At 35.2% G+C, this 27149-nt stretch overlaps 3 protein-coding genes across 5 annotated transcripts; all 3 read left to right on the top strand.

The window, feature by feature from the left end:
- Positions 1-431: 431 nt before the first annotated feature.
- On the top strand, positions 432-4108 carry LOC140861162 (ubiquitin receptor RAD23b-like). The gene is made up of 12 exons (XM_073264172.1): positions 432-653; positions 1460-1621; positions 1736-1774; positions 1840-1904; positions 1986-2030; positions 2160-2337; positions 2418-2546; positions 2628-2693; positions 2887-2934; positions 3028-3137; positions 3560-3638; positions 3773-4108. Exons 1-12 carry the CDS (start codon positions 588-590, stop codon positions 3887-3889), a joined length of 1104 nt encoding a protein of 367 aa, XP_073120273.1. The 5' UTR covers positions 432-587; the 3' UTR covers positions 3890-4108.
- A 9166-nt stretch (positions 4109-13274) lies between these two features.
- On the top strand, positions 13275-15046 carry LOC140866062 (uncharacterized). Of its 2 annotated transcripts, none has more exons than XM_073270931.1 (2): positions 13275-13469; positions 14471-15046. In XM_073270931.1, the coding sequence occupies exon 2, from the start codon at positions 14498-14500 to the stop codon at positions 14804-14806; it is 309 nt and encodes a 102-aa protein (XP_073127032.1). In that variant the 5' UTR covers positions 13275-13469; positions 14471-14497; the 3' UTR covers positions 14807-15046. The 2 variants fall into 2 exon arrangements, with proteins under 2 accessions (XP_073127032.1, XP_073127031.1); XM_073270930.1 differs by having other exon boundaries at positions 13279-13554.
- Positions 15047-15671: 625 nt separating this feature from the next.
- Positions 15672-20229, top strand: LOC140864291 (probable folate-biopterin transporter 3). 2 transcript variants are annotated; one of them, XM_073268381.1, is made up of 6 exons: positions 15672-16528; positions 18164-18423; positions 18712-18807; positions 18886-19056; positions 19206-19848; positions 20206-20229. In XM_073268381.1, exons 1-5 carry the CDS (start codon positions 16162-16164, stop codon positions 19809-19811), a joined length of 1500 nt encoding a protein of 499 aa, XP_073124482.1. In that variant the 5' UTR covers positions 15672-16161; the 3' UTR covers positions 19812-19848; positions 20206-20229. The 2 variants fall into 2 exon arrangements, with proteins under 2 accessions (XP_073124482.1, XP_073124483.1); XM_073268382.1 differs by lacking the exon at positions 20206-20229 and having other exon boundaries at positions 15672-16024; positions 16121-16528; positions 19206-20069.
- Positions 20230-27149: the final 6920 nt, after the last annotated feature.

Raw genomic sequence — 27149 nt, 5'->3', positions numbered from 1 at the left:
CGTTTGGAAGAAATTCCAAATTTAATATAGTATTATTAGTACAAAATACATACAATTAATTCACTTGTAACCACTGCCATTTCTTTCACATCCAATTTTTTATCTATAAAATTATGTTTGGTACGTCGAATTATTCAGTACATACTTTTTTTAATTATCTATATATATATATATATATATATATATATATATATATATTAACATATTCATATTTTACATCATATCGTATAATTATCAACTATCAAATAGTCCCTAATATAATAAATATTATAAATAATAATAATAATAATAATCCTAAAACCAAAATTTGAAAAACTCATAATTAATAATAATAATAATAATAATAATCCTAAAACCAAAATTTGAAAAACTCATAATTATTTTAATATTTGTTAGAACGCTTGCAATCAACGATTTTGAAATTCTAAAACCCCCAAACAAGTCCTTCAAGATTTCTGCTGTACACTTTTCTTCTTTTTCTTCACTCTCTCCTCCTCTCTGGATCCGTTCTTGCTCTAGGGTTGGGATTTTTTCTTCCCGTTGTTTGAATTTTGGTAACCTAATTGAATTTGATAGAAATAGGTACCATGAAGCTCACCGTGAAAACTCTGAAAGGCAGCCATTTCCAAATTAGCGTCCAGCCAAACGAGACGGTAATAGCTCTATTATCTCTCTTTGCACGATTCCTCTCTATTTTGCGTTTCTTGGATTTGACGGATGATGATTTCTTAATCTGTCTGAACAATGGCATGCGCAAGTTTGAATTTTTTCGGGGAAATTATGGTTTAACCATGCATCTGAATGGTGATGTGAGTATTTGGGTTAATTAAGCATACGTTGTATGGTTCATACTTTTTAGTTGCTCAATCTGCACTAAATCGCAAAAGCATCGATATAACATAGAAGCATCTGTAGAGCCGGAAGACTTGTTTTAAAAAAACTTATACTTTTATAGTATAGAATCCAATCCGGTTAATTCGAATTTACCAGCCCCGCCTTTAAAGGTGTGCCTGAACTCTGAAGTGCGCCGAGTTTTGTGCTTTAATAGGTAAAAGTTTTAGAATCGTCTCTGTGAATGTTTCAGAAATTTTGGTTTTGATTTTCTTTTTTTCTGATTTTTGTTTATCACACTGTTGTGTTTGAACGAAAGTTATCTTTATGAATTTTTAATATGACTCAATTTAGAGTTTTCGTCAGAAGCACACAACTGGAATGCTATATCACTTTTTCGTTCTTATGATATCATTGTGTAAATTCTTGTGGATGATATGGTAATTTAATGTTACACGTATTTATGTTAAACTGTCTGTGGTCTACAGTCGACACATGAATTTACTCACGTAATGTTTAAGTTACAGATTTTTTTGAAAATTGTGTGAGAAGACAGCGTGGTGTTGTACTTTATCCTGCATAATTTGATTCTTGTTTTATTGATTAAGTTTTGGATTTTTGTTTCTAGATTATGGCAGTTAAGAAATACATAGAGGATGTACAAGGCAAAAATAATTATCCATTTGGTCAACAATTGTTGATTCATAATGGTAAAGTATTGAAAGATGAAAGCACCTTGGTTGAAAACAAGGTTTCTGAAGATGGTTTCCTTGTGGTCATGCTAAGCAAGGTGACCTCTTTGACTCAGACCATTATATTTGATTCGTTTTTTTACGACTGTTGACCACCGAACCAAACAGTTAACCCAAAAAGTCATTATTATAGCGGCATTTGTTGATTGCAGGGAAAAACTTTGGGCTCAAGTGGGTCGTCTTCTGCTCAGGTATGTTTTCATTTGTGCACACTGATTAATAGTGTTTATTTTCTCAAGCCTATTTTTTGGAGCAGCCAGCTCCTGCAGCTGCACCAGCTTCTAATCCTACTTCTGCTACTGAAGCTCCACCACCAGCGCAGTGAGTTGTATAAATATCTTCAGTTGTATTTATGCTGGCATTTGTTGTATCCAACTGAATGGTGCACTTTTTGACTTGTAGGCCCCCTACTGTTGCGGGATTATCTTCTGTTTCCCCAACACCAAAGTATGCTATCTTTAATTTTTTATTTAGAATATGCTGAATAGAGTACTCTTAACATCTGCAGTTTATGGCTCGAGGTTCTTGTATAACTTCTTGAGGATATCGATAACTATTATAGTACTGTTGTTGCAGTGATTCTACTGATACTTATGCTCAAGCTGCTTCCAGTTTAATTGCTGGTAATAATCTTGAGCATACTGTTCAACAAATAATGGATATGGGTGGCGGTTGTTGGGACAAAGAGACTGTTACACGTGCACTTCGAGCTGCATATAATAATCCAGAGAGGGCAGTGGATTACTTGTATTCTGTATGCCGTTACTCATCTTCTAGCTACATACATTTCCATTAACTGCTAGAAAAGAACACTGATGTTTGACATCCAATCAGGGAATCCCTGAAAGCACTGAAGTTCCAGTGCCATCGGCTCAATCAGCCATGAATTCTGCAATTGCTGCCGCTCAAGCTGCACCAGTGTCTGGAGCACCAAACTCATCTCCATTGAATTTATTTCCTCAGGTTTGTCATTAGAAAGGGTGCTTATATCAATAGATTTACTGGTTTTCTCATGCTTGATAACAACTGTCGAAAACTTTCCAGGGGACCATTTCTGGTCCTGCTGATGCTGGCCATGGATCCCTGGATTTCCTCAGGAACAACCCACAGGTGTGCTGCTTTTTTTTCCCCTGCTCATCCAGTTTTGTTGATTATTTTAATTGTTTTGTCAAAAGCTCTTTTCTACATGCTTTGAATTCTTCTTGTGCTTTTCATCTTGGGCGGACAAATTTTGTTCTCATGCATGGCGTATTCATAGATTTATAAAATTTACAAAAACTGAATTTCCTCTAACTGGATTCAGTTTCAAGCACTGCGCTCGATGGTTCATGCTAATCCGCAAATTCTGCAGGTAATTTTTACTTAAATATGTCTGTTTGCACGCTTGTTAGTGATTTTTTAAGCCATAAAATAAGTTAAAGTTTAGTTTTTTTTAATCTTATAGCAAGTGCTTCAGGAGCTTGGGAAGCAAAATCTACCTCTCCTGAGACTCATACAAGAGAACCACCAAGAGTTCCTTCGACTAGTCAATGAACCTGTTGATGATTCTGATGGGTGAGCGTGGCCCTTATGAAAAATGTTTAACGCCACATAAATCAGATCCATTTGCAAAATTGAATATTGACATTAACTTTTTGAAGGGTTTATTCTCAAATTTAAAATTAAATCGATTATATATTTGTTGAAATATTACTGGCATGACTTTCAATGTTGCATTCTTTCAGCTCCTGTTCCCTCCCCTCTGGTTAGGGGACATTTTGTGTATTAGCTAGCTTAAAGGATGATCTCATGCATTTAGCTCTTCGGAGTATGACTCCTTGTGCTTGTGTCAAGAACCTTCAACTTATCCTTGAAAAAGCGACCGTCCCTCTTATATTGCTGTTGACTTACAGTTAATGGGTTCAAATATTCACGACCAAGATGTTATCCATCACATACATATATATGGCCTCAGCAGCATTTTTATATTTTTACAGGGATATGTTTGATCAGGGAGAACAAGAAATGCCCCATGCAGTTAGTGTCACGCCCGCAGAGCAGGAAGCCATCGAAAGAGTATGAAACAAGCCCTGCCCAACACTTTATTCTCGATCACACAACCACCCTCTCTCCCATTTTCATTTCAAGTTGATCCATGTTTCGGATTATATGCATTCTGTTATGCTATATCATTTCTTTTGGTGCTGTAGATGGAGGCAATGGGTTTCGACAGAGCTTCTGTAATCGAAGCTTTTTTAGCATGTGATCGCAACGAGGAATTAGCTGTCAATTACTTGTTGGAGAATTCTGGAGATTTCGAGGACTGAATGGTGGAGCAAATGGCTTTTTTTAGCACACAGGTCCAAATGAGTTTTGCATTGATTGGTGCCAGATTAAGTTGTATTATTGATAGATGAACATCTACTTCAATTTGATTTCTGAATTTAAACCATTCTATGTAACATTTAAATTAAGGGCAACTTGTAGATAACTCCCTAAATCAAACATAACTTTCAATTTACTCCCTATATTTGTCTTTCCAAAAATGCCCTTGTCGTTATTTTAATCATTATTATTTCTTGAATTATCAAATGTGGAATCGGATTCAAAATTTGATTCACTTGATTCATCAAGATAATAAATATTTTCATCGTCGGATGAAAATTCAATTGTTTCTACGGGATAGAATCCAATAGTATATATTTCTTCAAGAAGTTTAATTTTATTTTTCTTTTCGTTTCGTTTTGGACATTCATTCGCATAATGTTCTTCTTCGTTGCACAACCAAAATGTGCAATTCTTTCCTTTACCCTTTGGGCAAGGTGGTTTTTTGTTATCAAACTTTTTATAAAATTTTCTTTTATAAGGTTTTCTGAAAAAAATCTTTTTAAATTTCTTTTTCTTATAGGGAATAAATTTTTTATTAAAAGATTTATAAGGTTTATTAAATTTATTCTGTTTCTGTCGTTTTAAATATTTGTGTGACATGTTTGTTTTGCAACCGTATTTTTTTACTGTGAATTTCATTTTGTCACAACAAAGTTTATTGTTTTGTTTGTAGGATTTAGAGATTCTTTTATTTAGTGTTACTTCATGACATTTTTTTGTTATTATGTCTTTGATGAATTTAATAGCTCCTCCTAAAGTTTTAGCATAAGGACTAGTTAAGAATTCATCTTTACTGTGTATAGGTATATTAGGTATCTTATTAAAGATACTTAGTTTATAATGTTCCTTTTTATCAGCATCTATTAATTGATAATAGTTTGTTTCATAATCACAAATAAATTCTTCTAAGTAACATAAATTGCATAATTTAATATTATCTAATATAAAGATTGTTCTATTATGTTCTATATTCTTAGCTACCAAATTAGCATCATTATTAGAAACTCCTAAAAATTCTTGGTACACGACATCAACAAATAGTTCGAAATATCGATGCCCTGTCATTCCTTGTGGTAGATTAGTAATTACTAGGTTTTCAGCCCAAGTTCTTACTGCTCCTACCAGTGTCATTTTTATCATCCCATGAGTTAAAACTTGAATATTCTCACTTTTGTCTAATAATGGTGTTAATTGAATTTGTACTGATAGTTCATTTGCCCAATGATCTATCTTTGATTTTCTTTCTTTGGCTGTTGAACAACCTAAATCTAAGATATTCTGTTTCACAAATCCTGATGTTTTTGATTCTCTAAGAATATCTCTAATATCTTTATAAGATCCAGAGTATTGGTCTCTGTTATATTTAAATTCTTCATCATCTCTTCCACCACTACCTTCTACATTCGTTCGTAGATTTAATCGTGGTCTAGAATCATCTTCAGATTCTGATTCTGAAATATCCATATCTCTGTATTGTTCTGAGTCCTGATGTGAATGATATAATTCTTCTGTATTTACTCTTATTTGTTCAAAATCAGATGAGTCGTTTTCACTAAACATCTCCATACTTATGTTTGCCATAACTAAGGGGATTTCTATACCATGATTCAATTTTGAATGGTGGTTCTTCTTCCATTTTTCTTTTTCCTTTATCTATTGGAAGAACTTCCTTAAGATAGTTTAATATTTCATTACTATGTTTCTTGTTCAATTATTAATCTAGTCGTTGCTAAATCAATATATTCTTTGAAATTCTTCTCTAATTCTTGTATTGATAGATTGATCTTATTAATATTATTTTTTAAATCTCCTAGATCTTTTTCTAATTTTATTAAGGAGGTCATTGCGATGAGGTTGACTCATTAACAATAGCTTGTTTAATTTTAAGAATATTTTGATTCATGGTTCCAATCTTATCAAGAATATCTTCATCATTTCTAGCAAATGATAATGATCTTCTTGGTACAGACTGTTTTGTGATTTGGAGGTCATCTGAACTCCATCTTTTATGGGGATTTATTTCTTCAATAAATGCTTTTCGAGGGTGTTCAATTCTTGTAATATTTTCAAACATTCTTTCAACAGAAATAGTTGGTTTTGTTGAAATTATTCCTGTTTGAGAATTATTACTTATTGCTAAACCGACAACATAGTTTATATTGATCGGATGGTTTCTTGTTAACATAAGATTATTTCTATAAAAGTAATAATCTAATGTTAAAACGTCATTTATGTTTTTATCAAAAAGAGATATATTATATTGTGGATAAATACAAAATTTCATCTTTTTGTAACATAAATTTCCTTCAATTTTTCCAAGGATAGAATCCTCGAAATTACGTATTCTTTTGTCACGAACTGTTATTTCAATTGGTGTATCTATTCCTTCTCGGTAGTGAGCTGATATTATTATTTCAATTCCTCCGATATGAACATATTTCAGTTCAGATCGTTCTTTTTCACTGGCTTTTGCCATGATGGTATTAATATCTTGAGTTGTTAATAACTTCAGAGTATTAGACCTTGATTCGTTATTTATTTTACAAGATCGTTCTTTTGTACGAATCGAATAATAAATTAAATTTTTTCTGGGATTAATAAAATTTGAAATCTTACTTAGTATTCCTGGTTGGTCTATTAGATTTGTTTTTGAATTAGAAAACCCTGTTTTCTGTATTTCAGCAAACTTACTTTGATTGAATATAATATTCAAATTATATTCTTGGTTTTCTTCAGATTCATCGACCAGGTTGTTTTGATTTGGAATTGTTACTTCTGTCATTTTAACAGATGATAGAACTTTTTAATTTTCTTAAGGCTTTTAAAAGCTTTTTTATTGAATCTATCTGTTTTAATAAATTTTGAAAATCTTCGAAACTATCAATTGAAGATTGACAATTTTTAAGATGTTTCAAATTGTTTTCACAATTTTCTATATCAAAATTTATATTTTGAGAATATAAATTAAAGATATTCATTTTTGTATTTTCATACATTTTTCATTTAGTAAAAATTGTTACTTTTATTATTTTGTTTTTGTTGATCGGATTTCGATAACAAAGTTTGTTCTTATTCATAACATATTGTTATGTCTTCAATTTCATCGTTTTCAGAAATTTGAATTATCATTTTCCAGTTGCTTGAAAAATGTTCTTTTTTATGATTTTTGAAATAAAAAGTTTGGAGATCTTTTATTTTATTCCATAATTGATCTATTTGACGTAAATCTTTTAGTAAGATTATTTTATCAAATAAATTTTTAATCTCAATATCTAAAGTTAATCCAAGCATTAATAATCTGCTTTATTTAGGCTCTGATACCAGGTTGCGGAATTCTTCAATTCTTATGAATTTTCTTATTCATGAATTTACAGATTTGATTCATGGATTTACAGATCTGATTCATTTATAACAGATAAATGTTTTCATATTAGTTTGGTTATATTCATGAATTATTAATACAAATTTTAGTTGATAAATTGATTCAAATATGGTTAAATCAGAAGTATTTAAACGATATTCACGAAATGTATCATATTCATGATCTTCTTCTATTTCGAACCAGTTTTTTATTATTAATCTTCCATTTCTTATAAAGGATGATGACATGATTAATGTATTTTGACTATTTCTTTGAATTAAGGGCTGCAGGAGGTTTAGGAAGGTTACCTTGTTTGAATGAATCTTGGTTTTGAGCAGAGGCCAAATCCTTGCTTTCCCTTAACGATCACTTGATCAACTGGTACTTGCTCTATGGATCTCCAGGTTTACTCTTAACCATGAATATTCAATGATTGGTTTCCAACCTTATCCTCCTTACGCCCTGCTTGTTTAGTTATTAGCCATAAGGCTTATTTTGTTTCTGATTTTATGTTTCTTAGTTTCTGATAGTTTTCATACGTCTTGTATGAACCAGATTGTAAGAAACTTTAAGAAGAGAGAGATACTCAAACTTCACTTCTTCTTTTACAGCACAAAACATCTCCTTTTATAGGCATGGAGAAACGCATACATAATTAAAAATAAAAGAAAAGAGGGGGACCACTCGGCACTACATAATGGAAACAACTCATTTTACATCTGAATGGATGCCTTTAACATGTGGTGTGGTTCACGATTTCATTTGTTTTTACATTGTGTCACTCTCTGAATCACTGGTGCATTCGGACCATTTCTTTATTGGTTTGTCTTCTTTGACAGCTGGTTTGTCATCTTTGACATCTGCTTTTTCTGTCTGAATGGGTTGGCAATGTCCACATTTGTGAGTGGAAATCATTGTTCTTAGTCTTTGACATAACATTTGTTGGGTTTCTCGGGTCATGTCAACTCTTGCTTCATAGATTGGAGCTTCGAATTGAGCTAACATGGCTTGTTCTTTCTTTTGGATTGTCTCCTTGTGTCCAGTGGTTAATAAAATTTTACTGGTTGCAAAATTTATTTTAACCTTTGAGTTCCATCAATCTTTCCTGTCTTTGAGATCATATCAATCAATGTCTTTATTCTTATCTCAGGAAGTGTTGAGATATCCATTACTGGTTTCTCTTCATTTGATCATTCAAATAAGAACTTGTCTTTTTGTTTTCGACATTGAATATATACCATTGGTTGATAGAATTTGTTATCATCGCAATCTGGAAGGGTTGAGTGAATACTCAATGTTAATACTGGATCGTCCTTAAAGACTGCTTTCTTGAACTGGATGATACTATTTCTCAACTGATATGAAAATAGTTCTATTTCTTGATTGTTGGGACTGACTTCCAATCCACTTAATAATCCATTTGAAAAGAATCTTGCGACTTCATGCGCTGGAGCACCTTGCAGTGTTCTTGCTCTTGATATGCTCTGTGTGTCACAAGTTTGTAGCCAAGATTCTGCAGATGGTTTGGCTATTCTCAAATGGTTTAGTGTTTCAAAGAATTCAGTCTTGAGTTTTTTTGAAAAATTTATTTTTTCAAAAATTGGTTTTTGTGGTCGCAGATTGACCATCTTTCTTTCTTTCTTTTAAAGGGCACTTTTAAACGTCCTTTCTTTTTTTTTATTTTTCTCGGTGCTGGCTGTGTCCACCGGTTCTTTTTTCTTTTCTTTTTCTTTGTCAGTGTTGGCTGTGACCACTGACTGTTTCTCTTTTATCTCCATTATTTTGTCGAATGGAGTTGCCATTTTGATTGGTGTTCTTGGTGAGGATGATGATGATGAAGTTATCATCTTTTCTTCTGTCCTTTGAATTTTTCTACTCAAATTCCTTTCTTTTAGTTGAAGAATTTGAATTTCTTCCTGCAATTCAATCAATTGTTCTTTTAATTGACTTAGTTGCTCCATCTTGATTATACTCTGCACAAGAAAACATATTTATATATATAATTGTTAGTAAAATAACTCATTTCGTGAGTAATTCAGATAGTTTTATTATGCGTATCATTGCATTTATAAATTCTTTTGCAAGAATTGAATCAATCTTAAATTGATTATTTTACTCAAAGAGTAATTTATATTTCTGAATATAAATCTCATTTCATTAATTTATATTCCTCATGCTTTCTGAGGCATGTTCGGATGACTGAAAGTCATAAAATAATTCATGTTTCTGAATATAAATCTCATTTCATCAATTTATATTCCCCATGCTTTCTGAGGCATGTTCGGATGACTCACAGTCATTTTCTGGATCACTTAGGATCTCCTTTGTTATTCCGTTACTACGGATAGTATAGTTTGGATGAAGTTCTCTGGTTAATGCGTCGGGTAATGAATTATCCGTTCCTTTGACATGTTGGATCTCGAACTGATAATGGTTCAATTTCAATTGCCATCTAATTAGCCTTGCTGCATTTCTCCCTGCATTTATTGATATTTTCCTTGTCTTGAAATATGTTAAATTCATATTATCTGTTCTTACTAAAAACGATTTAGAAATAAGATAAATTTCATAAGTTCTAATTGTGAATATTAAAGCTAATAATTCTTTTTCATTCGAATGATAATTTAATTGTGCACCTTGAAAAGTTACTGATGTATAGTTGCATAATTCTTCATTATTTCTAGTAGCTGTTTTAGTAAGTTCTTCTAAATTTCTTTCTCCAGTATAAGCTTTTAAACATGCTCCCCAGTATTCATCTGAAGCGTCTGTTTCAATTATTATTATATTTTTATTTGAAGAAAAATATAATTCAGGAAGATTACTAATTATTTTCTTTTTAATAGTGTCTATATAATTAGTATCTTCTTTCGACCATTTCCACTTATAGTCCTGTTTAAGTTTTACCTGAAGAGGTTTTCTGATTTCTGCAAGTTTCTTAATGTAATTTCCAGAATAAGTTAATAATCCTAAAAATCTTCTTAATTGATCTTTATCCTTGATTTCACTAGAAAAATCATGAATTTTCTTAAGTATATGCGGTTGTAAACAATGTTTTCCATCTTCTATTTGTAATCCTAAATAATTTATTTTTGTTTTGAATAATTGTGTTTTTTTTTTCAGAAAGTTTAATTGCATCTTTATGATAAATATCTAAAACTGTCATGAGATCTTTATAATGTTGATATAGTGTTTTTGAATAAATTAATATGTCATCTATATAAACACAACAAAAATCTATATATGATTTAAAAGATTCATCCATATATCTTTGAAAGATACCTGGTGCTTGTTTAAGTCCGAAAGGTAATACAGTCTATTGATACTGTCCTTTTGGACAACTGAATGCTGTAAGTAATTGTGTTTGTGGTTCTAGTTGAATTTGCCAGAATCCTGATTTACAATCTAAACTGGAAAATTATTTCATTTCTCCTATATAAGATAGCAAATCATTCTTATTTGGGATATAATATTCATCCATAATTGTTGCTTTATTCATCTTTCGATAATCAATTACCATTCTTTTCTTATCAGTATCTTTTTTACTGACATAAAAGGCTGGTGAAGAGTGTGGACTTTTACTAGGGATGATTATCTTAAGTTTTAATAATTCTTGAACTTCTTTTTCAAATATTTTTACATCATCCATGTTACATCTTCTTGGTGCTTCACGGATTGTGATATTAGGGTCTTTGAGTTTTATTGAAGCAATGAATTGTTTTCTTTTCTTAATTTTGTCCTGAGGATTTTCAGAACATATATCATGAAATTTCCTCATGATTTTTTTTTCAGGATTAATCGTTAAAATATTTTCTATTTTTAGTTCTATTGGATTTGTATTTCGTTTATGAAAATTCTTTGTAAATCCTTCATTTCCTACGCGAAATGCTGTTCGTATTTTGGGAATGTAAATCATTGATGATCCTTTGTTTAAAGTTATGTGATCTTCAAATTGTGTAAAGGGAAGATATTCTCTTAAAAAGTTATTTCCTATTATAATGTCCATTCCTGATTTTATTTGATATATAATGGGTATTACAAATTTTGTTTCTTCTATTTCTATTTTTAATTTTTCTGCTACTGTATTAAGCATGATTATTGATCCATCTCCTATTCGAACTTTTAATCCTTTATCATATTTCTTCCAATAATGATTTGGAAGTATATGCTTGCTTTCTAAACACATACTTGCTCCTGTATCAACATAAGCATGTATATGATATGATTTATGTTCTTTGATTTTAATTTGAATTTTTATATATATACTATTTGGATTAGTTTTGTTTTTATTATCCATTCTCTCATTTTTTTTAAGAGATAAGGGTAAAATTGGTATTTAGAAACAAAAGTTTCTCTCTCCAGGGAGTTGAAAGTAAGTTTTATTTATGTAGGGATTTATAAATAAGTTATAAAGTGTTTTAGGGAGTGATTGACAATTAACCCTTAAATTAATTGAAGATGTGTTTTTCATAATCCCTATACCACAAGGTTTGCACGAGGACATCATCTCATCTATACATGCAACATATTGTTTTCCATTTGTGCTATGTTATCGACTTAGATATTCTTACTAGGGGTGTTCAAACTTCGGATAAAACCGAAAAAACCGAAAATCCAAACTGAAAAAACCGAACTCCAAACCGAACCGAAAACCGAAATTTAAAATTCGGATATAAATGTTAAAACCGAAATTTATTTGGTTCGGTTTTGGATTATATATTTCAAAACCGAACCGACCGAAAAAACCAAAATTTTATTAAATTAATAATTTTATATATATAATTATTTACATTATATATTTTATGAGATGATACCTAGTGAATAAATAATCATTTTTAATAATTTTTAGTTAATTGTTGTTTATTTAAGTCATTTAAAGTTGAATTTAAATATTTTACAAAAAATCATTTAAAAGATAACATATTCTGTTTTAAAATATATTTATAATATTAATTAAAATAATTATATCAAAACCGAAATAACCGACCGAAATAACCGAACCGATTTAGTAAAAAACCGAACCGAACCGAAGAAAAACGGTTCGAATATCGGATTATATATTTCTAAAATCGAAAACCGGAAAAACCGAAATAAAAAACCGAAAACCGGACCGAACCGATCAATGAACACCCCTAATCCTTACTGATACCTGAAGTGCGTAAAATCTTTTGGGCACGTCTTTTATTAAACGGTCACACGGATCTATATTCATGAAATACGTCGACACGATCAATATCTACAATAAAAAGTAATGATTTTAGCATAAAAATATATGTTTTCACAAAATTGATAATTTTCTAATAGTTTTTGTATAATTTTTTTTTAAATTTATGAACTGTTTGTTATCTTAATATATTTATTTTTGTAGAAACCAAAATACAATAAATTAGTACCATATTCGATATGGAAACATTTATTCAACATAATTGTATTTATGCAATAATTTACTATGTAAGAAATTACATTTTATATTATACATATTGTATATAAACAATTATTACTATCTTTTAGGGAATTAAACTTTATAGAGTTATTTTTAAGGTTTAACCAACAATAACTGTCTTAACATCCTATGTTAAATCGTTTGAATGATATTTTACTATCAAGAATGAGTAACCGGATATGTTTTGTGGAATTTAATTTTAATAAACTTTAAAGGCATTTTATAAGCAATTTAAATATTTTTTTATTATAATGTAATTTATCAATTAATTAAATTCAAATGACATTGAATCTACCTACATTTCGAACTCAAGTCAAATTTACGAGTTACTCAAACAAAGGGAAAAAAATATTATAGTATATATGCTTCATTAGTTCATTTATTGAATGGTTCATTATTGGAAAATTGGAATTATTATTTGTTGACCAATTCAATGTACTAAATTTCAAATTTGACCCTACAAAATTAGAAGGGTCAAAATACAAATTAACTTGTCCCCCGATCACTCTTTAAATGCACATACCCGAAAGCCGATCTCTTTATTAACACCCGTTCATGTTATTTTCATTAATAAATTTTTTTCCCCGATTTCTTTACCCAAATCGGGAAAAAAGGCATTGTTTTTAGTTAGGTAATTGGTGAAGCCCAGATTGAGATTGGAATATTTTTCGTACAATTTTTTTGAGTGGTTGATGTTGATTTGGATTGGATTTGAAAGGTAATCCAAATGGTTTAAAATCGTCATTATCGTAAAAGTACCGATCTTTTGTTGGAGGATCGTATCTTTTCCATTTTCTTCATCTGTAAGCTCCTTTTCTCGCTACATATTTTCTGTTTTCCGCAGATCTGTTGAGTTTGTGCGTGTTTTTTTTTTTGTTTTTTGGTCGCATTTTTCGATTTATTGTTTGGATGCGTTTCTGCTATGATGTTTGCATTGAATTATTTGGGTTTGAAATTTTTATGCTGTACTTGATGCTAGCGATTGAAAGGTAGTGGGGGATTGCAATTTCTTGGCTTGAATTTGCATAAATTTCGGGTCTTGGATTTAGAATTTGTTGATGAGAATGATCTGTTATAATGGTTTGGGTACCCGATGTTTGGATCAGATCTTGGCATTTCGGTTCGAGAAATATTTCATCGGATGATCCCTAGGAAATATTGAATTTGCGTTAATTTTAGGTAGCGGTAAGATCTTGTCAAAGCCGATTGACTTGTGATCTTGAAATGTTTGATTTTGATATGTCAAATGTTGGATTTCTGCTAGCTAAGGGTTTCATTTTTCACATATTACCTGCCAATGTTCTTCTCAATTTTGGTTTCTTGTAACTGCTAATTTTACCTAAGCAGGTGGACTGTTGTCTCATTGCAATTCCCTTAATAATGTGACCTCTTTAGAATGACTTGTGAACTGATGATTATTGTATGATTGTTGTGTTTGTTCTTTGTGGATTTGAAGGGAAAAAAAAAACCAACGTAGTGGTAACACGACATTTAGTTGTTTGGCATGTTACTTGCCTTGCATTCTCCTTCGGGCTCAAATCCCATTGTTTTTAATAAGCGAGGGAATATAGGTTGATTTTTGGCTCTGGCAAGATTTATGCTGTTGCCTCCTGGAGATTGATATTATTCATGTTGTCTGTGCCGCCAATGCATATCTTTTCATATTATTTTCGGTTCGTTGAATGAAGATCTTAAGCTTCATATACTTGTGTGCTGCAGGGGCTTTCTTGTGTCGTTCACATAAACATGGGTCTTGACAATGTAATAACTTCTCCCCATCGGAGGACACAAGCACAGACGGCTTTTTCTCCACCGATATTGAAGAGACAATACTCCCGAGTCGAGGAGTTGGGAGGCTGTTCAACCCTTGTTCAACGACATCGATTTCTTCTAACAGCACTTATCCTCCTTACATTTCTGTGCACTGTTTATCTATACTTTGCCGTCACTCTCGGGGCTGGCGATTGTTCTGGATTGACGGGAGCTCAAAAGGCCTCGTGCCATGTGCAGCAGGCAAAAGCATCTGTGGCAAAGGGGAAACTGAAATTCCTTTAGTGTATCAAAATTCGTTCATTGGAGTTCTTGCTTTTGTTTTGTTTTGTTTTGGTTTGGTTTGGTTTGGGATTTAGAGTAGAATATTTATTAGGAAAACACATTATTTTATGCGAGTGAAGAATATTTGGAATTAATCATCAATTTTATCCCTTTTACTTTCATTTTTCCTCTCAACTACAAATATTTTTGTACCGAATCAATACTAGGTCCATAAATGAATGTATTTTGTTTTATCTTTGATCGTGCAGTGCAATTGAGAATTTTAGATAGCTTTTATCCTATTCTCAAATAAAATTTTTAAATTGTATACCATATTTTAAACAAATTTGAAGCCAACTATTTTATATCAAATGACATTCTCATTCAACCGCAACACAAATTCTTGGCCTACTCGGCTACAAAGCAAGTCTAATCAAGCTTAAATTTATAAAAGTAATATCTATTTGACTAAAATCATGTCTTGCTACAAGTAGAACTACTTTGGGTTGATAATTTAGTGAATCGACCTGCCTCATCGACTCGTTTGGACATTTTTTACGGAAATGTCGATGCCAAGGAATGACCCGTCATCCATGAGCACTATCCCATGGATTACATCGACATATCCATTTTTTTACATATGTACACGGAGCTATGTCATTTTTTTAACGAATTGAGATTTGATCATATCTATTCTCCTCAAGTAAAATATGTCATTAGTGTCAAGTAAAATTAACTCGAGTCAGGGAATCAAGACAAATAATTTTATGAGCCCCATATTTTGAAATAGACACGATCCTCGAATTCATCAAGGTAATTGGGATTGATAAATACTCTCGGTCAAACATGATAGTTTTTTGTATGGGCAGAAGCATAATACTATGGTAATCTATATATATGCCGGGGACTTCAGTTGAATCGGAAGCTGCCAAATTTCAGACAGAAGAAAGCGGGAAGCCAAGTTTTCTTTTTATCAGCATGACTAGATCTGGGTCTGCCACCAACCCACAAGAGGCTCATTTCTGCATCTAAACCATCCTCCTCTACAGTTCGAACAAAAATCGTTTTCATCCTATGATTTCAGTTCCAACCTTTTCTTTCAAACGATTTTCGCTCAGAAAGTCCACAGATTGGTTTAAAGTCGTCTGCTTTCAGTTTCATTCATTCACGTTTCCATCGCCAACCTTTCTTTGCTTGCCAAATATTCGGTCCATCCCAGCTGAAAATCTCACCAAAAACGTAAGCCAGCTCAAGAACCACGAAATCTTTTTCCAGACATCAGTTGATCCACTTTATTTATAATTTTATTGCATTCATTTAACTAAAACTTTCCAGAATCGTCGCCTGTACGGTTAAATGAAGAGTTTTTGACAATAATGGATCTGGAAGAAGAAGTCCCATTTCAAGAAAAACAGCCCCAAGTGGAGAGGGCCCGAAAAAATGGAATCTTGGGACTGATTGTTGGCCCCTTTTATTGGTTGAGAAAGCTGAGTGATGAACTGCACTGGAGCTTTGTGTTGGGGGTGGTTATTGTGTACGGAATCAACCAGGGGCTTTGTATGGGACTGAGCAAAGTGAGTACACAATATTACATGAAAGATGAGCAGAAATTGCAGCCCTCTGAAGCTCAGGTTTACTTTGGATTCATTCAAATCCCTTGGATTATTAAGCCCTTGTGGGGTCTTTTCACAGATACCGTTCCTATTGCTGGAAACAGAAGGAGGCCATACTTCATCATTGCCGGTAAATTGGAAGTCGATTGTCACAATAGTATTTTTTGTTAGAATTGATCTTCATTTAGTGGCAAAAATGCTTGTTTCTTCTTCATAGTGCACGACTTCATTTATGATTCATTTCAATGATATTGATTATGTATGCCTCCAACAATATTATTGGCAATTACTTAGAATGTCTAAGTGAAATTTTATTTTTCGAGGCAAATATATGGTCAGAAAGTGTTAAGAGAAACAAAACTTGATTGTGATTACTTGGGAGGACTTGTGGACTTATGAAAGAAGGATCAGTTAATTTGTTAACGGAAAATTTTCCGGAAGGATCTATAATTCTATAAAGTTACATGAATGATCTGAATTTGAAGCTAGTCGCTAGATTGTGGTTTTGACATGAGTTATCCATACGTTAAGAAAGTATTTCATTGCAAATATAGAGGTGATCGGAGGCCCATGGAATCTAGATAGATACGATTAAACATCTAAAAGTGTCCATTGAACTGGGAAGCAGGCTCTCTGTTAAGTGGAATACACTATTTATGCAAAGATACTCATAGAGGTAGGGATGCATAAGACTAATCAAAGCAGTTAATCAGAATACCAAATTTCACAATGATGTCATTACAAGCAAAATGTGTATCAATGAAAGACAGATCAGGAACTTTGGTGATAGAAATTTGTTCAGGAACGCACCTTTAGATTATTGAATTTTTACGAACCATCTGAATTTGATGCTTGAGTTTGGTTTTGACGTGAGTTATAATATGTTAAATAAGAAGCGTTTCTTTACATACGGAGGTGATCTGCTCTCCATGGAACCTCTATAAATATGAATAAAATCTTAAAATGTACTAGGAACTCTGAAGCTAGCTCTCTGTTAACTGGAATATACTGCTTTTGCAAAAGACAGTCATAGAGGTAGGTCGATGTATAAGAGGACTAATAAAAAAAAAGTTCATGAAAATTTCTGATGGATTTCTCAAACTTTTCAGGCTTACCATGTTAAAAACCGTTATACGTTTTGTAATTCTGGTCGATGTCTCCAATAAATCCACTGGCTACTTAAGAGAGTGGAATGAAATTTGTGTTGTATTATAGCTAATCCATGGAAGGAATAAGCAGCGGAAACACATTGTTGTTCAATTGGAGAACTTACATACTGCACTTCATTAGAAAAATTATCCTATAAGATTGATAATCTTGCCTGTGTGTAACAGCGAACAAGAAAGTGAGAATAGTACCGAGAAGGAACAACTTTTCTATAAAGTCTGCTTCGCAACTATCACTCAGTTTGTTACTACTTACTATGTATATTGAGCAGTGAGAGACAAGTGAATAAGTTGAAAACTTACACTTGAGTTGTTTTGTAGCCACTGAAAGAAGAATGAGACTGATTACTATTAGTCTTGAGTTGTTTTATCACTTTTATAGCCACTGAAAGAAGAATGAGACTGATTACTATTAGTCATTATTATTGTGTTCTTACGCCAAATTCCTCTGTAATTTTCTATCAATGAAAACATTTTGAAGTTGCGTGGAGCTTTGTTTTCGAAATAAAAGATTTAACAAGCTCCAGTCCACAACAAAATCAAAGCACAAAGTTTATCATTTTAAGAATACCGATGTTAATTGACCTATTTCATTCCAGGTGTTATCGGTGCCATGTCCATGATAATTCTATCAATTCAAACAAACCTGTACCTTGTATATGCATTGTTACTCCTAATAGGTGGGAGCCTTGGAGTGGCTGTTGCAGATGTGACCATTGATGCCTGTGTGACAGAGAATAGTATAAGTCATCCTTCTCTTGCTGGAGACATGCAGAGCTTGTGTGGATTCAGCTCCTCTGTAGGGCAACTAATTGGATTCACAATTAGTGGTTTTCTAGTTCATATTATCGGATCAAAGGTTTGTTACTATCTTATTTTCTGTAGCTACCATATTTTCTTTTGGACTAATTTTGTTGGGTTTTGACGTGAAGTGTACTAAGTACAACACGTTGATACGGAAATGGTATAAGATTCATAACTTTTAGATACTCTGTGAAATGATAGTATATCTATCTAAATTATTTGTTTTTAAATAAACTAATTCTTTGGGTAATAATCTGAATCTCTCTCGTGCAATGTGAACTCCATCATGATCCAGGTGAGGATGCCTTCTTGCTTAAAATTAATCGTGACAATTTCCTTGCAGGGGGTTTTTGGACTTCTTAGTATTCCAGCTGGATTAGTCATCTTGGTGGGAATGATAATACAAGAGCCCTTTATCCGAAGCATTTCGTATAAGCGAGTAAGAAACTATTTTCTGAGGAACGTTTTAGTCTTTTGCTCTAATGGACATGAGTTTATGAAATTTGTTTGTGAACAGGTGAATAAAAAATTTGTGGATGCTGGTAGGGTTATGTGGGCAGCACTTAAATGCCCGGTTGTTTGGCGGCCATGTTTGTACATGTACTTGTCACTGGCAGTGAGTTTGCACATACACGAGGGAATGTTTTATTGGTATACAGATGCTAAGACCGGCCCCTCGTTTTCACAAGTACTCCCTCTTTCTTTAATTATTTAACTCTCACTTGTTGACAGCTAAATGATCTAATTGGTTCGTGCAAAATTATGTATTCAAAACTTTGCATACATCCAAGGTATTCGACTGAGGTGAAACGGGTGATTCTCATTTTCTTTTTGCAGGAAGTGGTGGGATCCATATCAGCTGTTGGTGCTGTTGGCTCTCTTCTAGGCGTTTTCCTCTATCAAAATGCCTTCAGAACTCACCCTTTTCGCCGCATACTTTTCTGGGCACAGTTACTCTATGGTGCTTCAGGAATGCTAGATTTAATATTAGTTTCGCGTATAAACTTGCGATTTGGGTTGCCAGATTATACAGTAGTTGTAATCGACTCGGCAGTTTCTCACATGATTGGTCGTCTGAAGTGGATGCCTCTTCTTGTACTGAGTTCAAAGCTTTGTCCATCTGGTATCGAAGGCACATTTTTCGCCTTGCTCATGGCAATAGACCATGTAGGTTCTTTTACAGCATCTTGGGCTGGAGGCCTCCTGCTCCACTCTTTGAACGTAACAAGAACGACATTTGACAACCTTTGGCTGGCCATATTAATAAGGAGCGTTCTCCGAGTTCTTCCAATCGCAATTTTATTTTTGATACCTAGTGGTGATCCTAATGCAGCAATTCTTCCAGCTGAAATATTGAGAACAAAGAAGGGTGATGGGCCTGATGGCACATCAGATCCTAATAATACAGAAATGGACTCTCTTATCCACTCCGTCCACCAATGAGGGCAAGTCCAAGAAAATGGTTCGATACGAAAGAGAGGTTCGTTCCTCAAGTTTTCCTGGATTTTTTTTACTTTCCTGCTTTATAATCATTAATGTAATAGTGCAGATACAACAGGAGAATGATTCTTACTCTGAAAAATAGGATGGCCCTCCTATAAAATAGTGTAATTTTAGGTGAAAGAATTGATAAATGCTTCAAATTCTAAAGTTACTCCGAGCCAATAACATCAGATTTGTTCTGAATATACATAACTAATATATTTGTCCCCGTTATTTTACTCAATTTCACAGGCAAGTATAAGAATTGCTAATGGTCTCTGCTCAAGTTGATCCTAAGAGCTAAAATTTATCTGCATCCTACTATTTTAACGTAATCGTCTGTTTCTTGGTGCAGTGAAAGATAAAGCTTACATTAGAGGTGAAACTGAAATCTTCAAGCCTTTCAATAGATCTACATAATCTAATGTCCTATCTCAATTGTTGAATCCTACAAACCACTGAAGAGTTATGAATGCTCCATAAAACTTCTGTCATTGGTTGGACATTCAAAACTCCTATATATTGAAACGACCCTAACTCTCTAAATAATAAATAAATATGCGGAATTTTTTTTTTTTTTTTATATATTTACTAATTAAAAATATGTACATACATGCCCATACATATATGCACAGAATAAATAGATTTAAAAATAATAAACTAAATAAAAATGCAACCTTTAATAAATTGAATATCTGAGTCAAACATTTAATAAAATATTGACATAAGCAAAAACAAATAAAAATTTCATGCACTGAAAATATTTAAGTAAAATGTCCCATACTGTCAACCACTGAAAATAAATAAATAAATAAATGTATAACATGCTAAAATATTCAAAACATGCATAAAGACTCAGACAACTATCACGGTCACGGGGTCACTGCATGTCCGCTCATATGTCCTCGCCGACGGTGGGTACCACATCCTCCTCTACGTACTCACCTGCACCATACCAGTGTAGTGAGCCTAGAGGCCCAACATGCTAACATAACAAGGGTTTAAAATAATTTAAATCACTTTAATACTAATACATACATATACATGAATGAGCATGCTTAAAAATATCATGACATAACATAACCTAAATTAACTTAAATATCATAATCATACATAATACATAGACATTTTTGAGCAAATTATTTTCTAACATCGCATGGTTGTATCCATAGTGTAACCTTAAATCATACATTAAATACTGATCAGCGTGAAAACCAACGTACGTGGCGGTGACGAATCACCTCTTAAATTGGCAGTAAACTGCCCTTCAATAGTTCACATATGGGGACGAATCCCCCTCAAATTGTCATACTACTTCAACTTCCAACATAAAAATTATTTTTCTTTTGCTCAACTTTAAACATTATATCATGCATAAAAATTATTTCATGAATGCATGCACTTAAATAAAATGTGTGTCTTTCATATATATTTAATTTAATTTTTATACTAACATATAAATACTAAAATAACATTCATGCATAAAATAATTAAATATATATTTAGGACACATGCAATTTCTCATGGTTTGTGCTGAACTGCTGGCCCTAACACTCAAGCCCATTTTCTTAAATCTGGCCCATTAATCCTGAGACTGGCCCATTAACATACTTAAGCCCAATAATTAATTATTCTAAGCCCAAATAATTAATTAAAGCCCATTAAAACAATTCTGACCCAATAACATTCTATTCCGGCCCAATGGGCCCAAAGGCCCAAAGCCTGGCCCAATAACTTCCATGGGCCCCCAAGCCCATAAAAATTATTGGACTAACTTAATTAAATTTAAATAAGCCCAATAACAAATAAATTCAACCCAAAAGAATTTAAATGGAACCCAATTAAATTTTGGGATTTAATTAGGCCCATTAAACACCTAAACTTAATAATTAACTTAAAAATAAAATACCCGAGCCCGACTAACTTAACCCGGACCCGGACCCAATAGACTTGACCCATGACTTATTGAACCCGACCCGGATCCCCCAAACCCTCACAACCCGACGCCCCTTTCCCCTAATCTGCTCGGCCGCGAGCAGCAGCCCTTCTAGGGCTGCTGCCGCCCTGCTCCGGCCGCCCCTGGCCGGAGCTCTGCCGCCCAGACGTAGCCCACGTTTGGGCGGTCCTAACCTGACCCAGGCCCTGACCCCATGCAGCCCCACGCATAGAGGCCGAACCACTTTTCCCCAAACCCTAGACTGCGCATCCATGGGAGCCGAACGTCCATGGCTGATTTTTGGGCTCGTTTGGCTCGAGCCACTCGAGCCTAGACCCACCTTAGACCTCATACCAACCATAACCAGCAGCTAGAACAAGCCATGTCAAGGAAAAATCGTGAGATGAATGAACAACCGCATACACAAGCTTCAAACAACAAAACCGATCCTTAGTCTGAAAATTTGAAGAAAAATCGATGCTACACCCAACAGACATGATATAAAATGATTTGCGTGAAAAAGTAGAAGAAAAACCATGCCTTTCACTGATGTTTGAAGAGAAAAAGGCGAAGGGGACGATTTCGGGACGACGGGACGATGAACAACTCGAAGCTTCGAAGAAATCTCGGCTATGGAACCCTTGGAGATTGCTATCTGATGAAGAAGATGAAGAACAAGGAATGGGGGTGGCGGCTGATGCTTGGAGACGTGAGGTTTGGGGGTAGAATTAGGGTAATTTGAATAAAATAAGGTTTAGGATAATTAAAATATTAATAAGGGTTATAAATATACAATATATATAACTTAAAAAACTCTAAATAATATTTAAAATCTGATAACTTTAATAAAATCCCGAAATATATAATTAAGGGAATTTTAAAGATAGTAAAAAGTCATTATTTTGGCTAAATTTGGATAAAAATGGACTCCTAAAATTATATAAAATTAAATACTGATAATTTTGAGGAAATAAAACTCAAAATAATATTTTTGGGCTCTAAAAAAACTCATAAAATAATTTGGGTAGAAAGTTATCATCTCGTCCGTCCACGGTCTCGTCTACGCGATAAAATAATTCAAATACCAATAATTCATAAAAATCACTAATTATGGGTTAAATGCTTAAAAATAACTTAAATCATGCACAAATAATTCACATAATTATTTAACCCATAAATCTAAAATTTTAAATAAATAAATTTCCTAATTATGCATGCAGATTTACGTATTAAAAATATCGGGTGTTACAATTCTCCCCCCCTTAAATTGGATTTCGTCCTCGAAATTAAAGTACTTACCCGAACAACTCCGGGTAGCGAGTCCTCATATCTGCCTCGGTCTCCCAAGTAGCTTCCTCCTCCGAGTGATTCAGCCACTGGACTCTGACCATCGGTATGACACGCGTCCTAAGCCTCCGCTCCTCCCTAGCCAAGATCCGTATAGGCCTCTCCTCAAATGCTAACTCCGGTGTCAACTGAAGAGGCTCAAAATCCAACACATGTGACGGGTTCGAGATGTATCTCCGAAGCATGGATACATGGAATACATTGTGCACTGCCGCTAGCCCTGGTGGTAGAGCTAGACGGTAGGCCAACGTGCCAACTCTCTTCAAGATCTCGAATGACCCTATATATCTCGGATTAAGCTTGCCTCTCCGGCCAAATCGCACTACTCCCTTCATAGGTGACACCTTCAGGAATACGTGGTCACCTACAGCAAACTCCAAATCTCGTCGTCGAGTATCTGCATAACTCTTCTGACGACTCTGAGCAGTCCTCATGCGATCCCGAATCTGTGTCACAATATCAGCTGTCTGCTGCACAATCTCAGGACCAAGTAAAATCCTCTCACCGACCTCATCCCAATGCACAGGAGATCTGCACCTCCTCCCGTACAATGCTGCATAAGGAGCCATACCTATAGACGACTGAAAACTGTTGTTATAGGTAAACTCCACTAATGACAGTCTAGTCTCTCACGAGCCCTGAAAGTCGATGACACAAGCTCTCAGTAGATCCTCGAGAACCCGGATCACTCTCTCAGACTGACCATCTGTCTGGGGATGGAACGCTGTACTGAACAAAAGTCTAGTCCCCAATGCAGTGTGCAAACTCTTCCAAAACGCAGACGTAAATCTCGGATCTCTGTCTGATACTATCGACACTGGTATGCCATGCAGTCTAACAATCTCCTTGATGTAAAGCTCTGCATACTGTGTCAACGAGTAAGTAGTCCTCACCGGTAAGAAATGAGCTAATTTGGTGAGTCTATCCACAATCACCCAAATCGTTGTGCAACCTCTGGCATTCCTCGGTAAGCCAACCACGAAGTTCATCGTAATATTCTCCCATTTCCATTTCGGAATAGGAAGAGGTCTAAGAAGTCCTGCTGGACGCTGATGCTCTGCCTTGACCTGCTGACAAGTCAAGCACTCTGACACAACTCTCCCGATGTCTCTCTTCATCCCGGGCCACCAATACAATAGCTGTAAATCTCGGTACATCTTCGTACTTCCGGGGTGAATGGAGTACGGAGATGTGTGAGCCTCTGCTAAGATCTCAGCTCTCAACTGATCTACGTTCGGTACCCACATCCTACCGCGGTACTGAACAATGCCATCCACAACTGTATAAAGAAGACCACCCTTGGCCTCATCTCTCTGTCTCCAACGCTGCAACTCCTCATCAGTAGGCTGTCCCTCTCTGATCCGATCCCGTAGAATCGGCTGAACCGTCAATACTGACAAGCTCGGTGCATGACCACTCGAGTAAATCTCCAAATCAAACCTCTGAATCTCACTCTGCAGTGGTAACTGCACTGACAAACACGATACCACTGACGACTTCCGACTCAAAGCATCGGCCACTACATTAGCTTTACCCGGATGGTAGCTAATGTCACAGTCGTAATCCTTCACCAACTCCAACCATCTCCGTTGCCTCATGTTCAACTCCTTCTGAGTGAAGAAGTACTTGAGGCTCTTATGATCAGTGAAAATCTTGCACTTCTCGCCATACAGATAGTGCCTCCAGATTTTCAAAGCGAAACCACTGCCGCTAACTCCAAGTCATGTGTTGGGTAGTTCTGCTCACGAATCTTCAACTGCCTCGACACATAAGCAATAACCTTACCACACTGCATAAGTACTGCGCCTAAACCTAGCTTAGACGCATCGGTGTACACCACTAACTCCTCGTGTGGTACTGTAACCGCTAACACCGATGCAGTAGTGAGTGCTTCATTCAGCTGATCGAAGCTCCTCTGACAGTCTGAACTCCAAATAAACTTCGCGTTCTTCTTGGTTAAGGAAGACAAGGGTACTGCAATAGAGGAAAAACCCTTGATGAACTTCCTATAGTATCCTGCCAAACCCAAAAAACTGCGAATCTCCGAAGCATTCTTCGGAATACCCCATTTCTGCACTGCCTCAACCTTCGACTGATCCACTGCAATCCCATCTCTCGAAATAATGTGGCCCAGAAATGCCACCTGCTCGAGCCAAAACTCGCACTTGCTGAACTTGGCGTACAAACGATGCTCCCTCAAAGTCTGCAAGGCTGTTTGTAGATGCTGCCTATGCTCCTCAATGCTCCTAGAGTAGATCAAGATATCATCAATGAAGACTATGATGAACTGATCAAGATACGGCTGAAAGACTCGATTCATGAGATACATGAAAACCGCTGGAGCATTGGTCATCCCAAATGGCATCACTAAGAACTCGTAATGCCCATAACGTGTCCGGAAAGCAGTCTTGGACACATCTGCCTCTCTAACTCGCAGCTGATGGTAACCAGATCGCAGGTCGATCTTGGAGAACACCGAAGCTCCTTGCAACTGATCAAATAAGTCCTCTATCCTCGGCAGTGGGTACTTATTCTTCACTGTGACCCTATTGAGCTCTCGATAATCGATGCACAGTCTCATACTGCCATCCTTCTTCTTCACAAATAACACTGGAGCTCCCCATGGAGAAAAGCTAGGACGAACAAAGCCTTTCTCTAATAATTCCTATATCTGCTCCTTCAACTCTTTCATCTCGGTAGGAGCAAGTCTGTATGGTGCCTTAGAGATAGGCACGGTGTCTGGCACTAAGTCGATGCTGAACTCCACATCTCTCACTGGTGGAATTCCTGCAACATCCTCCGGAAAGACATCCGGAAAGTCACGAACCACCTCTATCTCTGATAATGATCTGCTAGATGGTTCTGAGGCCGTGACAATACTTGCTAAAAAACCCTGGCAACCCCGTCTCAACAATTTCCTCGCCTGAATAAGAGATATCACCTGAGGAATATCACTGCTCTGAGATGCATGAAAAGTAAACGGGTCGCCTCCCGACGGTTTCACTGACACTGTCCTCCGACGAAAATCAATCGAAGCTCCATTGACTGTCAACCAGTCCATACCCAAAATCAAATCAAAACCACTCAACGGCAAAACCACCACATCTGCTCGAATGGAGTGTCCCTGAAGCTCCAACTCCAGTCCTCGAATGACACTAGAGGTAGTAATAATCTGTCCTGACGGCATACTGACATCATAACCACTGTCAACAATCTCGGGTGTGATGCCTATCCGTCTGATAAACTTCAGGGAGATAAACGAATGCGTAGCCCCTGAATCTAGCAACGCAAACGTGGAGTTGCCTCCAACTAGAATTCTCCCTGCACGCAGAAGAATCCCAACAATTTCATACCACTACTAAACTTTCCCCCAACGAGTCACTAATAACCCTTAATTTTAATCACAAGTAAAACATGCTTCTTATTCTAATATGCAGATAGATAACCTAAATAACAACAATTCCACAAGAAACACGAAATTCTTAACCAAAGGAAAAATTATAAAATACTAGAGGTAAGATATACCAGTAATCAAGGAGGTGTCTGGGTCTGCCTCCTCTGCCTGCATGACGAACACTCTATCAGCAGTGTTCTTCTTCCTCGGGCAGTTAGCTATCTGATGCCCTGGCTCCCTACAGTGGAAACAAACTCCTGCTCCCAACAGACAAGGTCCCGAATGCATCTTCTGACACTTCGGGCAAGTAGGAAAACCTATAGCATTAGGGGCCCCGCCCCTCAACTGCTGTGGCCTCTGCTGCGGATTCGGGCCCTTAGACGGCCCAGTAAACTGCTTCTTCGCAGGAGGCTGCGAAGATGGTCGCTGATACCCGGACTGAATCTGTCTCTTCCCCTGCTGCTCTCGCTGTATCTCTCTCCTACCCTCCTTTGATCTCAGTGCTCTACTAACTGCCGCCTCATATGTAGCGACGTCCATCATACGTACGTCATGCTTGATATCCGCCTTCAGGCCCTCCACAAACTGCCTCATCTTCTCCGATGGACTATCTGAAATCAGG

Source organism: Henckelia pumila, chromosome 4 (assembly GCF_033568475.1).
Source record: "Henckelia pumila isolate YLH828 chromosome 4, ASM3356847v2, whole genome shotgun sequence".
NCBI classification, from domain to species: domain Eukaryota; kingdom Viridiplantae; phylum Streptophyta; class Magnoliopsida; order Lamiales; family Gesneriaceae; genus Henckelia; species Henckelia pumila.
This window is presented reverse-complemented; position numbering and strand designations above follow the sequence as displayed.